This window comes from Hyperolius riggenbachi, chromosome 2 (genome assembly GCF_040937935.1).
Source record: "Hyperolius riggenbachi isolate aHypRig1 chromosome 2, aHypRig1.pri, whole genome shotgun sequence".
Taxonomy (NCBI): domain Eukaryota; kingdom Metazoa; phylum Chordata; class Amphibia; order Anura; family Hyperoliidae; genus Hyperolius; species Hyperolius riggenbachi.
The window spans coordinates 48,206,223-48,221,132 of record NC_090647.1 but is presented as its reverse complement, the minus strand read 5'-3'; the positions used below and the strand labels follow the sequence as shown (position 1 = coordinate 48,221,132).

The 14,910-nt window shown below is 47.7% G+C and overlaps 1 protein-coding gene across 2 annotated transcripts in view; it reads right to left on the bottom strand.

Moving 5' to 3' along the window:
• INTS4 (integrator complex subunit 4) overlaps window positions 1-14,910 on the bottom strand; it is a 41,871-nt gene that overhangs the window by 2,783 nt on the left and 24,178 nt on the right. For both annotated transcript variants that reach the window (XM_068266764.1, XM_068266765.1), the window contains exons 13-23: window positions 13,410-13,552; window positions 12,011-12,126; window positions 10,075-10,208; window positions 9,014-9,171; window positions 8,756-8,849; window positions 8,578-8,658; window positions 7,716-7,846; window positions 6,061-6,120; window positions 3,634-3,793; window positions 3,239-3,382; window positions 990-1,110 (exon numbers count right to left, since the gene is read on the bottom strand). In XM_068266764.1, coding sequence (XP_068122865.1) covers window positions 990-1,110; window positions 3,239-3,382; window positions 3,634-3,793; window positions 6,061-6,120; window positions 7,716-7,846; window positions 8,578-8,658; window positions 8,756-8,849; window positions 9,014-9,171; window positions 10,075-10,208; window positions 12,011-12,126; window positions 13,410-13,552 — 1,342 coding nt within the window. The remainder of the gene's footprint in view (window positions 1-989; window positions 1,111-3,238; window positions 3,383-3,633; window positions 3,794-6,060; window positions 6,121-7,715; window positions 7,847-8,577; window positions 8,659-8,755; window positions 8,850-9,013; window positions 9,172-10,074; window positions 10,209-12,010; window positions 12,127-13,409; window positions 13,553-14,910) is intronic.

Genomic DNA, 14,910 nt, shown 5'->3' with positions numbered 1-14,910 from the left:
ACTGTAGGTCCTCCCTGTGCAGGGCTATTAGAGACTGCAGGTCCCCCTTGTGAAGTACTATTGAAGGCTGCAGGTCCTCTCTGTGCAGGACTAGTGGAGGCTGCAGGTCCCCCTTGTGAAGGACTATTGGAGGCTGCAGGTCCCCCTTGTGAAGGACTATTGGAGGCTGCAGGTCCCCCTTGTGAAGGACTATTGGAGGCTGCAGGTCCTCCCTGTGCAGGGCTATTGGAGGCAACAGGTCCTCCCTGTGCAGGACTATTGGAGGCAACAGGTCCTCCCTGGGCAAGGCTATTGGAGACAGCAGGTCCCCCCTGTGCAGGGCTATTGGAGGCAGCAGGGCTATTAGAGGCAGCAGGTCCTCTTTGTGCAGGACTATTGGAGGATACAGGTCCTCCCTGAGCACGGCTATTGGAGGATACAGGTCCTCCCTGAGCACGGCTATTAGAGGCTGCAGGTCCTTCCTTTGCAGGGCTATTGGAGGCTGCAGGTCCTTCCTTTGCAGGGCTATTGGAGGCTGCAGGTCCTTCCTTTGCAGGGCTATTGGAGGCTGCAGGTCCTTCCTTTGCAGGCCTATTGGAGGCTGCAGGTCCTCCCTGTACAGGACTATTAGAGGCTGCAAGTGCTCACTGTGCAGGGCTATTAGAGGCAGCAGGTCCCCTCTGTGCAGGGCTATTGGAGGCAGAAGGTCCCCTCTGTGCAGGGCTATTGGAGGCTGCAGGTCCCCTCTGTGCAGGGCTATTGGAGGCTGCAGGTCCCCTCTGTGCAGGGCTATTGGAGGCTGCAGGTCCTTCCTTTGCAGGGCTATTGGAGGCAGCAGGTCCTCCCTGTACAGGGCTATTAGAGGCCGTAGGTCCTCCCTGTGCAGGACTAGTGGAGGCTGCAGGTGCTTCCTGTGCAAGGCTATTGGAGGCAGTAGAAGGTACAAAACAGGCAGTTATTCTCTGAACACTTTCACATGTGGCCCATTGACCAGCCTGTCCAGCAATTACCTGTCCATGCTGTGTGAGAAAGATACACCTGGGTGATTAGCCGGTGTCTCCCAGGGCCTGGATTCCGAAAGTCTGCCGGTTTAGGGTGGATGATTTGCACCTGACCATCTGGGTACACCACCTGGTGAGGGAGAGACAGGGACAGCTCACAATAATGAACGCGTTTAAAAGCCCCTATACAGTAATGCTTCCAGGAACAGCAAATGTTTATGTATACAGCGTACAATCCAAAATACACAGAAAACAGAAGATTTTCCTGGAGGTGATGTTGGTCAAAATAAATGAGGTCACTGAAAACCAGGAATCCATCAGATACATGTAATGTTTATGGGTAACCCAGATCGGGGGCTGGGAAAGCAGAGGTCTACTGAAAAGAAATGAGCAGCAAATACGGGTGAAACTTGAAATATTGTGTAAAAGTTAATTTCAGTAATTCAACTTAAAAGGTGAACCTAATATATGAAATAGAGTCATTACATGCAAAGCGGGATATCTCAAGCCTTTATTTGTTATCATTTGGATGATTTTGGCTTACAGCTTATGAGAACCCCAAAATCAAAATCTCTGACCATTACGATATTGTGGAAATGTTTAGTATTCTAGGCTCAAAGTGTCAGACTCTAATCCGCTAATGAATCCAAAACGCCTGCAATGGTTCCTATTTCATATATTAGTTTCACCTTTTCAGCTGAATGACTGACATAAATGGACTATTGCACGATATTCTAATTTTTTGAGTTTCACCTGTAGATTTGCACAGAATTTGTATGTCGTCATCTCTCTTAAAGAGGAACTCCAGCCTAAACAAACATACTGTCATTAAGTTACATTAGTTATGTTAATTAAAATAGATAGGTAATATAATCTCTTACCGACATAGTTTTAAAAGAACAGGCAAATGTTTGTGATTTCATGGGGGCAGCCATCTTTTTGGTTAAAAGGAGGTGACAGGGAGCATGAGACACAGTAGCAACTGTCCTGTGTCCTGAGCACCTCTCTCCCAGTTGCTAGGCAACATGAATAACATAGGAAATCCCATCATGCAGAGGCACATCATGCTCTGATGGGTGGAGCTTAGCTAAAAATTCAGCTAAAAATGAGGCTTGGGTAAGAAAAACAATGTTCTGATGCTGTGAAACTGTTAAATAAACACCAAGCCTTTTCAGTTCTGCTGAGTAGATTTTTAGTCCGGAGGTTCACGTTAAAGGGGGCCACACAACAAACAATTTTTAAAATGTCTTTTCAATTCAAGAATTATAATTTTTCTGAATGAATGTTACATTTGAAAAATCTGACCAATCACATGCGTGTGTTTAATTTTTGAAATAAAGATTGCTTGGGTCCATACCATTCACTCAATTGTCATAAAAATGACTTGTATTGAAGAAAAAAAACAGGAAATGCAATCAGATTTCTTGCGCGGGGAAAAAAAAAAAAAAAGAATTTCTATTTTTCAATACAAACCATCTTTTTATCGAGTTGCCGTAAAATAAGGCAATTATGTTGTATGGTGTGAGGCCACCTTAAGGCTCGCCATACACTTGTCTAGAAACCGATGCAGCAATTGATTCTTGATCGATCAGCTTTCGGACAAAATATTCCGTCAACTGCGCCGGATGCAAGATTTCACTTTATTAGCGGTGGGGCAGAGGCACGTTGCTAGTGGGGCTTGATGCCGCGACGACAGTTGCGGCAGCGGGACTCCCATTTACCTGTCTTCTATCTGCAGCAGGGCTCAGTTTCCTGTCTCTTCTTTCCTGGGTGCCTGTGGTCAGGTCACAAATTATTGCGGTCAAACACTAGAGGCCTCTAGTGGTCATGTAAGGTACGGGCCATAATGCCTGTAGTATTTGGCCTCCATTGTTCATAATGTGCATGCGACCAATTTCGGCCCGAAATTGGTCACATGCTCGATCGGGCATGCCCTTGGTGGTACCGATTTTCATCCGATTATGATAATAGAATCGAATGGTCGATCGGCCGCCAAGTTGCCTGGTGTAATACAAGGGGCTACCTAAAGTATCCATTCAGTGTTTATTCACTCAGTTTAGCCTTCTACTACACAGATTTGGTAAGATTGTACAATCGAAGTTGTATCGTTAGTCGGAACCCTAACTATCCGTGACAGAAGACAGTTCCTACCCTGCTTGCACTCTCTGCTAGCGAATAGTGTTATAAGACATGCCATCTTAATGGTACAACCCCTTCAGTAATGTCACATTAGATCATTCTTCTCCATGAGGACTTACCTGGACTTTAACAGAGCTCTGTGGCTCCTGAACATGTTCCAACGTGGCATCAACATCCAGAGCTACAACCAGCCCAGAGGTGAATCGGATGGGGTTGTCGGACTCTGCAGCTGGCTCAATAATGTGCGCAGAGGCTTTGTGGATCTAGGAGGCAAAGAGGACAAATCACATGGTACAGAAACGTTCAGCTGTATCCAATGGAGGGAATGCCGATATTCACAGGGACATGACTATGGCATGTCAGACACTGCGATAAAGCTCAACGCATGCAGCAAAAGCTCCCCTCAACACAGATTTGGGCAATCTAATCCAATCATAAATTTTGTCATGATGAAACTTGTAACAGTAGGTGGCGCTGTTCTCCGCCACATGCATAAGGCGGGCAGAGGCTTTACCTGGTCTGGAAGCGTCAGGCGGAGGAAGCTGCTCTGACGCAGGGTGGCCTGCAGGATTTTCACCATCTCTAGTGGTTTGGAATTCACCAGACGTGGCATGAGGTCCAGCAGCTTGTCCACAAAGCTGTCCTGCATGTGCGGCAGCTCAGAGATGAAACACCTGCAGGGGAGACATGAGAGCAAATGCCCAGGTAAGCACAGGCTGGAGGCTATAGCACACCCTACAGAGGCAATCAAGCACAGGCTGGAGGCTATAGCACACCCTACAGAGGCAATCAAGCACAGGCTGGAGGCTATAGCCCCTCCTACAGAGGCAATCAAGCACAGGCTGGAGGCTATAGCCCACCTTACAGAGGCAATCAAGCACAGGCTAGAGGCTATAGCCCACCCTACAGAGACAATCAAGCACAGGCTGGAGGCTATAGCCCCCCATACAGAGGCAACCAAGCACAGGCTGGAGGCTATAGCCCACCCTACAGAGGCAATCAAGCACAGGCTGGAGGCTATAGCCCACCCTACAGAGGCAATCAAGCACAGGCTGGAGGCTATAGCCCACCTTACAGAGGCAATCAAGCACAGGCTGGAGGCTATAGCCCACCCTACAGAGGCAATCAAGCACAGGCTGGAGGCTATAGCCCACCCTACAGAGGCAATCAAGCACAGGCTGGAGGCTACAGCCCCCTACAGAGGCAATCAAGCACAGGCTGGAGGCTATAGCCCCCTCCCCCCCCAGAGGCAACCAAGCATAGGCTGGAGGCTATAGCCCCCTACAGAGGCAATCAAACACAGGCTGGAGGCTATAGCCCCCTACCCCCTACAGAGACAATCAAGCACAGGCTGGAGGCTATAGCCCCCTACCCCCCACAGCGGCAACCAAACACTGGCTGGAGGCTGTAGCCCACCCTACAGAGGCAACCAAGCACAGGCTGGAGGCTATAGCCCCCTACAGAGGCAATCAAGCACAGGCTGGAGGCTACAGCCCACCCTACAGAGACAATCAAGCACAGGCTGGAGGCTATAGCCCCCTCCCCCCAGAGGCAACCAAACACTGGCTGGAGGCTATAGCCCATCCTACAGAGGCAACCAAACACAGGCTGGAGGCTATAGCCCCCTCCCCCCCAGAGGCAATCAAGCACAGGCTGGAGGCTATAGCCCCCTACAGAGGCAACCAAACACAGGCTGGAGGCTATAGCCCCCTCCCCCCCAGAGGCAATCAAGCACAGGCTGGAGGCTATAGCCCCCTACAGAGGCAACCAAACACTGGCTGGAGGCTATAGCCCCCTCCCCCCCAGAGGCAATCAAGCACAGGCTGGAGGCTATAGCCCACCTTACAGAGGCAATCAAGCACAGGCTGGAGGCTATAGCCCCCTACAGAGGCAACCAAACACAGGCTGGAGGCTATAGCCCCCTCCCCCCCAGAGGCAATCAAGCACAGGCTGGAGGCTATAGCCGCCTACAGAGGCAATCAAGCACAGGCTGGAGGCTATAGCCCCCTACAGAGGCAACCAAACACAGGCTGGAGGCTATAGCCCCCTCCCCCCCAGAGGCAATCAAGCACAGGCTGGAGGCTATAGCCGCCTACAGAGGCAATCAAGCACAGGCTGGAGGCTATAGCCGCCTACAGAGGCAATCAAGCACAGGCTGGAGGCTATAGCCCACCCTACAGAGGCAATCAAGCACAGGCTGGAGGCTATAGCCCCGCTACAGAGACAATCAAGCACAGGCTGGAGGCTATAGCCCCCTCCCCCCCCAGAGGCAATCAAACACAGGCTGGAGGCTATAGCCCCCTACAGAGGCAACCAAGCACAGGCTGGAGGCTATAGCCCCGCTACAGAGACAATCAAGCACAGGCTGGAGGCTATAGCCCATCCTACAGAGGCAACCAAGCACAGGCTGGAGGCTATAGCCCCGCTACAGAGACAATCAAGCACAGGCTGGAGGCTATAGCCCCCTCCCCCCCCAGAGGCAATCAAACACAGGCTGGAGGCTATAGCCCATCCTACAGAGGCAACCAAACACAGGCTGGAGGCTATAGCCCCCTCCCCCCCAGAGGCAATCAAGCACAGGCTGGAGGCTATAGCCCCCTACAGAGGCAATCAAGCACAGGCTGGAGGCTATAGCCCCCTACAGAGGCAATCAAGCACAGGCTGGAGGCTATAGCCCCTCCTACAGAGGCAATCAAGCACAGGCTGGAGGCTATAGCCCCTCCTACAGAGGCAACCAAACACAGGCTGGAGGCTATATCCCCCTCCCCCCCCGAGGCAATCAAACACAGGCTGGAGGCTATAGCCCCCTACAGAGGCAACATGCTTATAGCCCAACTTCCAATGCACCAGTGTGAGACATCATATGAAGAATAAGCTTTTATGGAAAAAGGGTATCTAATAATTTGGGAGCCGGATGAAGTCACTGGTACAATATTCTCACCTCTGGAAGAAATCAGTCTCCTGCAGGAACTGCTCACAGAGGGAAAACAATGGCTCCTCACTGCAGAGAACACAAGGAATATACAGTAAAAAAAGCAGTCGCAAGGAAAAACATTCACTGCAACAACTGTTAAATGATCATAAATGCTAGGGCCATAAATGCTAATAAGGGCATAGCTCCTAACTTTCCATCTTTTGGGGGGACAGTCCCTCTTTGGGAACCCAGTTACTCCGTCCCTCTCTGTTCCTCAGTTTAAAGGACTGATGTACAGATCTGTGTAAATATAGGTTAACGAAGTAACATGAGGCAAGATAGAAAGGACACGTGTGGTTTAAACTATAAAACAACACGCTTTTATGAGATCATTATAGTATGTGTTAGGGTTGTGTGTCAGGGGCGTGGTTAGAGGTGTGGCAGGGGTGTGGCTTAAGTGGTCCTCTTTCAGATCTCAAAAAGTTGGTAGGTATGCAAGGACATCACAGGGGGCCGTAAATGCTAATAAGGGGGACACAGGGAGCCATACATGCTAATAAGGGGAGCACAGGGGGCCGTAGATGCTAATAAGGGGAGCACAGGGGGCCGTACATGCTAATAAGGGGGGGTGCAGAGCTTCATGTGTTAAGAGTGGGGGACACAGGGACCAGTCATGTGAAGGGAAACATAGGAAACCACACTAATTTAGGGAACAGAGCATCATACTTGGGGGAGGAGGGGGACAGAGGGGTCACACTTTTATACAAGGAAAATTATTTATGCAGTTGTTATTGGAGGATCAATGATTGTTCTATTTGTTGCCAGGGATGTAACTCTTACCAGTTTTGTTATCCAAGGTGGAAATAATTGCCACGTTTATTATTTTAGGGTAGCAATTATTAATATTACTATTACGTATTTAGCGTTGACATCTTAGGCAGCGCTGTACAGAGTATATTGTCTTGTCACTAACTGTCCCACAGAAGGGCTCACAATCTAATCCCTACCATAGTCCTATGTCTATATATGTATCGTGTAGTGTATGTATCATAGTCTAGGACCACTTTAGTGAGCAGCCAATTAACTTATCTGTATGTTTTTTGGATGTGGGAGGAAACCTAAGTGTCCAGAGGAAACCCACACAGACACGGGGGAAGCATACAAACTCCTTGCAGATGTTGACTTGGCTGGGATTCGAACTGGGGGACCCAGCGTTGCAAAGCGAGAGCGCTAACCACTTACTAGGGTTGTGTCAGGGGCGTGGTTAGAGGTGTGGCTTAAGTGGTCCTCTTTCTGATCTCAAAATGTTGAGAGGTATGCAAGTGCATCACAAAGGACCATTTTTGCTATAAAAAAAAAGAGGACACGGGGCCGTATATGCTAATAAAATGGGCACAGGGGGCCATATATGCAAATAAGGGGGACACATTCTAATAAGGGGGCAACAAAGGGTCATACTTGTTAAATAGTAGGCTAAATTTATGGCTATGCGCAGGGGTTCCCCAATATCTGAAACTGTTTGATTCCTTAGGACAAAAATAGGTTGAGAAAGGCAGTCAGACTGCGCTGTTCTTCCCCCCACTGTTATATTATAAGCGGACGTCCTTAAATAACATCTGCTTGCTTTTCTGATACTAACAGTAAGATCACGGTGACCAATGTGGGCTCCGGGTGTCACTTACCCCTTAGTGGTCCGGGCCGTCACCAGGAGCTGGAGGGCGTTTGCTTGCAGCCTCATGTGATGTATAATGGCCACCTGGCGATTCTCCAGGCCGCAGTACATGAACTCCATCTTATATGTCTCTTCTAGGATCTGGAGGAAGTTAAAGGCAAGCCGATGTAGCAACTGGTATTGTTTAAAAGGAAATAAATATAGCAGCCTCTATATCCCTTTCACTTCAGTTGACCTTTAACTTCTTCAGGAACGCTCCATGCCAATTGGCATGTACGTGGCAGCAGCCCCAGGACTGCCTAACGCCGATCGGCGTAAGGTCCTGCGGGCGTGTTTTGCAGATCGTGCGCGCATCTCCGTTTGGACGGACCTCCGCCTTCAGTCTCCCAGCGGTGATCGTCGCTAGGAGACTGTTAGACGGCGTAATCGCTATTTACTTAGTACAGCGCGGCGATCTAAAGCAGCGCTGTACTGGGGACAGCCGTGTGACACAGCTGCAGTGATCAGCTGTCATAGTCTGATGCCTATGACAGCTGTTCACTGCGATTAGCTGGCGGGGGGAGGGCTGGATAAAAAAAAAATACACAAATGTATTAATAAAATAAACAAATATTTGTTAAAAACAAAAACATTGGTGGAGCGATCATTGCCCACCAACAGAGAGCTCTGTTGCTGGGCAGAAAAAGGGGTGGGGGGGAACCACTTGTGTACTAAGTTGTGCGGCCCTGCAGCCAGGCCTTAAAGCCGCAGTGGCCTACTTTGTGAAAAATGGCCTGGTCCTTAGGGGGGTTTAAGCCCGTGGTACTTAAGTGGTTAAAGGAAATAAATAGCATCATTTAATGCAATCGATATAAATGACTGAATAATCTCACCTGTTTCACCGCTGTTCCCGTCAGGGAATTTTGCTTCAGATAGAGGGGGGCAGCCAAGCTCCATAACTTCTCATTCAATGCCTGAATACAGCACATATTCCAAAGGAACACATTAACATAGTTATGGAGGTACAATCTACATTTCTGTATACAACGCTGATTGATACGAGAAACAAACCTTGATGAGCAGCAGCTGACAGCGGAGGTAAGTGGCAGAGAAGTCAGCCATGCCTGACAGATCTGACTGGAGCTCGCCAATCCTCTGGAGGTCCCTGGAAAACAATCAGATGGGATATCTGTAAAGCCTGGTCCTCATGGGCGGATCCAAAGCCAGTCATGTGGGTGACTGATTACGGAGATGGATTTTCTGGTTGGTAACAGATGGATACATTGTCTCAGCATACACGTTTGTACAATGGGCTCTTCCGCTGCTTACCGGATGGTATATTCCAGGAGCTCCTGTGTTCCCTGTGTGCCCAGATTCTGCAGGTTATGGACACGCTCCAGGCTGTTCTGTAGAAACTGCTGCGATGGATCCTCGGGGGTGGAGCCCTGGTCCAAATCAGGAATCCAAGACCACTTCACTCCTGGCAACTGTGGGATGAAGGAGCACATCAACATGAAACCTGACTTGTATATATTACCTAAAGCTATTCGATAATTTATATCAGAGTTTGATATAAATTAGAAGTTTGTCTGTTACCTACTGTATATTAATAATTTATCTAGCACAGGCCTGGGCAAACTTTACGCCGCCCGGGCCGCATTGCGCCTGAAATTCCAACCCCCGTCCCTCCCTCAGGACGTGCCAGCGTCCTGATGTCACGCCGTATGACACCCTGTTGTCATGGAGACATGACGCGGGACATCATGGCCAAGCTGAGGCAGAGGCAAGAGAGGCTCCAGCCTCAGGGCGCAGTGTAGGAGGTGGCGCACAACTCAGCTATCATTACCCTATTATGTTTGGAGCAGAGAAATAAGAAAAGGGGATACATGGAAGTGACTGCAAGCCAGATAACTAGAGATTAAGGTGTTGGGGGCCCTGAAGCACCTCCTAGTCTAATAGCAATCAGTGTGTGCCGGCTGGGGTGGGAGGGATGGAGGGGCGCACTATGGTATCTCAGCCTTGAGTACTGGAGGACCTTGTCCCGGCTCTGCTGGTCATAGGCGAGTTTTAAATCCCCCGCTGCCTGCTCAGAACTTTTCACGGAAGGAGGGGCAAAGGGGGGTATCCGTCCGCCTGTCAGAGGGCTGGATAGAAGCAGCATACCCGGCCCGTGGACCACAGTTTTCCCAGCACTGATCTAGCACCATTATCTTTCATGGCGCTGCACAACGTTAGAAACAAACAGGTGCACAGTGCATAACACAAAGTTGATAGTAACTATGTAACTATGATAGATAATATATGGTAAGTATCACAATAACTAATGCATTGTGTCTAACAAAACACACAACAAATTACAAAACAAAAAGAGAGAGCTACGATGTACGTACGTTCAGCGCGGGGACGAGGTGCGACAGGCTGTCTCGCAGGTAAGCGTAGTGCCGGAAGGTGTGGTCAGAGAACAGCGCTGGCATAGTGGGGCAAGTCTTTGCCGCATTAAAAATCAAAACTAACACAGCTATATCTGGTGACCAGGGTTAAAGGTTTTAACAAAAAAAATATTGTGCCTAAAGCAGAGTTTAATCTTTTAAATGCTAAGACTAAATTGAAATAGTTTCACAACGTCATGATACAGAAGCCAAATAAAAAGATATATTTAGGGGCAAATTCCCAGACACTGTCCATCAAGTATGAAATTTTAGGATATCAAAAGCAGTAAGAAACAGATCCAGTACTTTTTTATTTTCAATATAGACTTTGCCATTTAAAGGGGAACTGAAGTAAGAGGTATACGGAGGCTGAAATATTGATTTCCTTTTCATCAATACCGGTTGCCTGGCAGCCCTGCTGGTCTATTTCTCTTCAGTAGTATCTGAAACACACCAGAAACAAGCATGCAGCTAGTCTTGTCAGATGGGACTTTAAAGTCTGAAACACCTGATCTGCTGAATGCTTGTTCAGGGGCTATGGCTAATAGTATTAGAGGCAGAGGATCAGCAGGGCTGCCAGGCAACTGGTATTGCTTAAAAGGAAATAAACACGGCAGCCTCCATATACCCCTCTCTTCAGTTCCCCTTTAAACGCCATAAGGTAGACAACTCCACAGCTGTACAACTCTTAAAACAAATTAAAGCCTAAAAAAGAAAAAAAAAAGTTAGATGCTCTCGCCTATGGAGAAGCATCTAACTTTCAGGACACCCAGGAAGGACTTTGGAAGCATTCACGTCCCCCGAAGTGCTTCCAAAGACGGGTGTACCAATACTGCACATGCGCAAGCCCACTCATGCATGCGCTGTACGCATCTTAGGAAGAACCTGGGGATGCGAGTACTTCTGAAGCCTTCATGAGGACTCCTGAAAGTGTATTTGACCAGTTGGTTGAATAATTTCAACGAGGACCAGCGGTGGGCAAGTATTTTTTTTTTCAAACGGCTTTAGTTTTACCTTAAGCTAGCAACAGACATGACATGCAGGCAGATGTACAGTATACAAACAATTTGATCGCCCAACTGTGAAACAGTGCGGAGGGGGAGGAGAGAATGACGCCACCACTTATAAGGCAATAGTAATCAAGTAATGTTTCCCAAACAGCAGAAATATATCTTTATTATTATTATTCTCATCCCATCATTATTTTTAAGTAATTGCTTATGGATGTGTTTTATTGTCATGTATTATCATTGTTATTGCAAATTAACAGAACTGTTAAGACTTTTTGCTTTCTACCATAGTATGATTTTGAATACTTCAGGTCAGCTGGATAGCGTACTGGTATAATCTAGGGTTTAAAGAGGAACTGTCGCGAAAATCTTAAAATTTGAAACACATACAAATAAGAAGTACGTTTCATCCTGAGTAAAATGAGCCATAAATGACTTCTCTCCTATGTTGCTGTCACTTACAGCAGGTGGTAGAAATCTGACATTACCGACAGGTTTTGGGCTAGTCCATCTCTTCATCTCAGCGTGGCCTTTATGCTTTATAAAAACACTCCCTGAAAAAGATTTATACAAAGATACTGACCAGCCTCCCTGCTCACCATACACTTTTTTGGCAGTTGGTCGGAGCAACTGCAATCCACTAAGTGCACTTTGAAAATAAAGAAATACCTGTGAACCCCCCCATGAGGAGATGGGCCAGTCCAAAACCTGTCGGTAGCTGAGCTTGATAGATCCACTGTATTGCTTTACCACTTCTGTACACGCACACTTTGCATTCAGTACATTACAGGGAATACTTTCACTGCAACACAGGAATGTCAGTTCCTACTCAGCCTGCAATCCTCTATGGTAAATGTGGCACAAAAGCATACACTAAAAATGGATACAAGCTGGGTCGTCCATATCGGGTTCTGGCATATCGAAGAATGGGTGGGTGCTCAGGAGCTCGGGGACAAGTGACAAGACCAGGGTGGGGTGTCGGCTGCCCAGAAACTTCAAACATCTGCAAAACAGAAACAATACATTCAGCACACCTTTATTTACATTGCGTTAAAGTTTTACACAATAAAGTAAAATCCTCTTATAATATTGTCCTCTAGGTATGAATATTGTACACTACCTCACCTCTTGTTCCCCCCATTCCTTTAGATTGTAAGCTTGCAAGGGCAGGGCTCTCTCCCCCTTTTGTTTTGGATTTTGTTACAAATATATTCATATTAAATCTGTCACTGTTATTACCAATTCTGTACTTTGTACCGTTTCTGTATTTTGTATACTGATGTATACTATTGTCTGTATTATTTTGTACCCCAGGTTTGCATCTTACTTTGTACAGCGCCACGGAATATGTTGGCGCTTTATAAATCAATAATAATAATACAAATATTAGTAAACTTCCTGGCCAAGTAGTTTACAATACCAGAATTTGTCATACATTGTACATTTAGGGCTCTTTCACACTGGGACGTTGCGTTGCAGGGGACGTTAAGGTTGCATAACGTTCCCCTAATGCAACGCATGGTGGTGCTAAAGTTGGACACTGCATAGAGACGCGTTAAGCGTCTCTTGGTGCACCGTTTTCGTTCTATACTGATAGAACAAAAACGGCACATGCGGCAAAAGACTGTGGAGACCACGTGATCGGAACACTCCGCATCACGTGGTCCCGCCAGTGACGTCCGCACAGTGCAGTGAATATTAATTAGCCATGTGGCTACTCAACAATACACATTACTGAGCATGTGCAAACAGTCTAACATGGCTAAAACCGCGTATAATGCACAGCATGCTGCACCTTCATTGAACGTCCAGCGTTACGCTGTAACGCAACGTGGGCACTGTGAGCAGCACATTGATTTTTCATTACTGTCTGTGAGTTGGGTTGCGTTACAGGCTGCTCTAACGTGCACCTGTAACGTCCCACTGTGAAAGCAGCCTTATACAGACACATTTGCTGGGACCTGAGCACTGAGTTTACTGTCACCAGAGGTTCACTATAACCAGATTCTACTATATCATAAAGCGGGTCCAATCAGCCTCGGTTATTTCCACTGGAGAAGTGCGGATAGGTAAATATTGCTGCACGCTATTCGGGAGCTGCCAGTGCTGGATCCCCGAGGTTGAAGAGGACGGGGGAAGCCTCATTAGGATACAGAGGATTCCCCCTCCCAAGGTAAGTATCCCCCAGGGGCAGTTTCCTCCTTAGAGGACTAGTTTAAATCAGCAGACATGACTATGAAAATCCAGCCATGGCTATAAGGACAAAGCATGAGGTGTGATAGTTACTTCCAGATGGAGTCGCGGTCGGTGGGGTATCTGGAGAGGTTCTTGAGCAGCTCCACCAGGGCCAGGTGGATACATTCCTTAGTGGACACGTTGGTGCAGCACAGCAGCTCATGTAGAGCCTCTCGGATGTCCCTGGAGGAGTCCTGCAGAGGATGGGAGACACAGGTACAGCTTTTATCTGGCAGATTGTAAGCAAATAAGCATCTCTATTAAAGACAGATCATCACAAGCACCAATTCTTGTGTGTGTAATTGCTAACCTTAAAGGGAACCTGAAGTGAGAGGGATATGGGGGTTGCCATATTTATATTCATTTGTGTGCTCGGTTGTGTGGCTCTGCAGCGAGCCGTTAAAGCTGCAGAGCACTTATTTGTAAAAAAAAATAGCCAGGTCACTGGGGGGGTGTAAGCTTGTGGTCCTTGAGTGGTTAAAAGGAAACAAATACAGTGGTGTGAAAAACTATTTGCCCCCTTCCTGATTTCTTATTCTTTTGCATGTTTGTCACACTTAAATGTTTCTGCTCATCAAAAACCGTTAACTATTAGTCAAAGATAACATAATTGAACACAAAATGCAGTTTTAAATGATGGTTTTTATTATTTAGTGAGAAAAAAAACTCCAAATCTACATGGCCCTGTGTGAAAAAGTGATTGCCCCCCCTTGTTAAAAAATAACTTAACTGTGGTTTATCACACCTGAGTTCAATTTCTGTAGTCAGCCCCAGGCCTGATTACTGCCACACCTGTTTCAATCAAGAAATCACTTAAAGGGACTCCGAGCTCAGACTAAAAATAAAATTTGAACTTACCCGGGGCTTTCTTCATCCCAGCCCTGGTTGGGACGTCCCACGCCGGCCTCCTGGCTCTTCTCCCGGCGGCTGTCCGCATAGCGCGTACAGGCCGGTCCCCCGGGCGACACTGGCGAGTGTCGGGCCTTCTCCTTCCTTATACGTCACGAATGACGTCACACGCCGGCCGCCGCGCGTTTAATCGCACATGCGCCGTGCTGTCAGCGGGCCGCCGTCATGACGCGCGGCGGCCGGCGTGTGACGTCATTCGTGACGTATAAGGAAGGAGAAGGCCCGACACTCGCCAGTGTCGCCCGGGGGACCGGCCTGTACGCGCTATGCGGACAGCCGCCGGGAGAAGAACCAGGAGGCCGGCGTGGGACGTCCCGACCAGGGCTGGGATGGAGAAAGCCCCGGGTAAGTTCAAATTTTATTTTTAGTCTGAGCTCGGAGTCCCTTTAAATAGGAGCTATCTGACACAGAGAAGTAGACCAAAAGCACCTCAAAAGCTAGACATCATGCCAAGATCCAAAGAAATTCAGGAACAATTGAGAACAAAGTACTGTAATTGAGATCTATCAATCTGGTAAAGGTTATAAAGCCATTTCTAAAGCTTTGGGACTCCAGCGAACCACAGTGAGAGCCATTATCCACAAATGGCAAAAACATGGAACAGTGATGAACCTTCCCAGGAGTGGCCGGCGGACCAAAATTA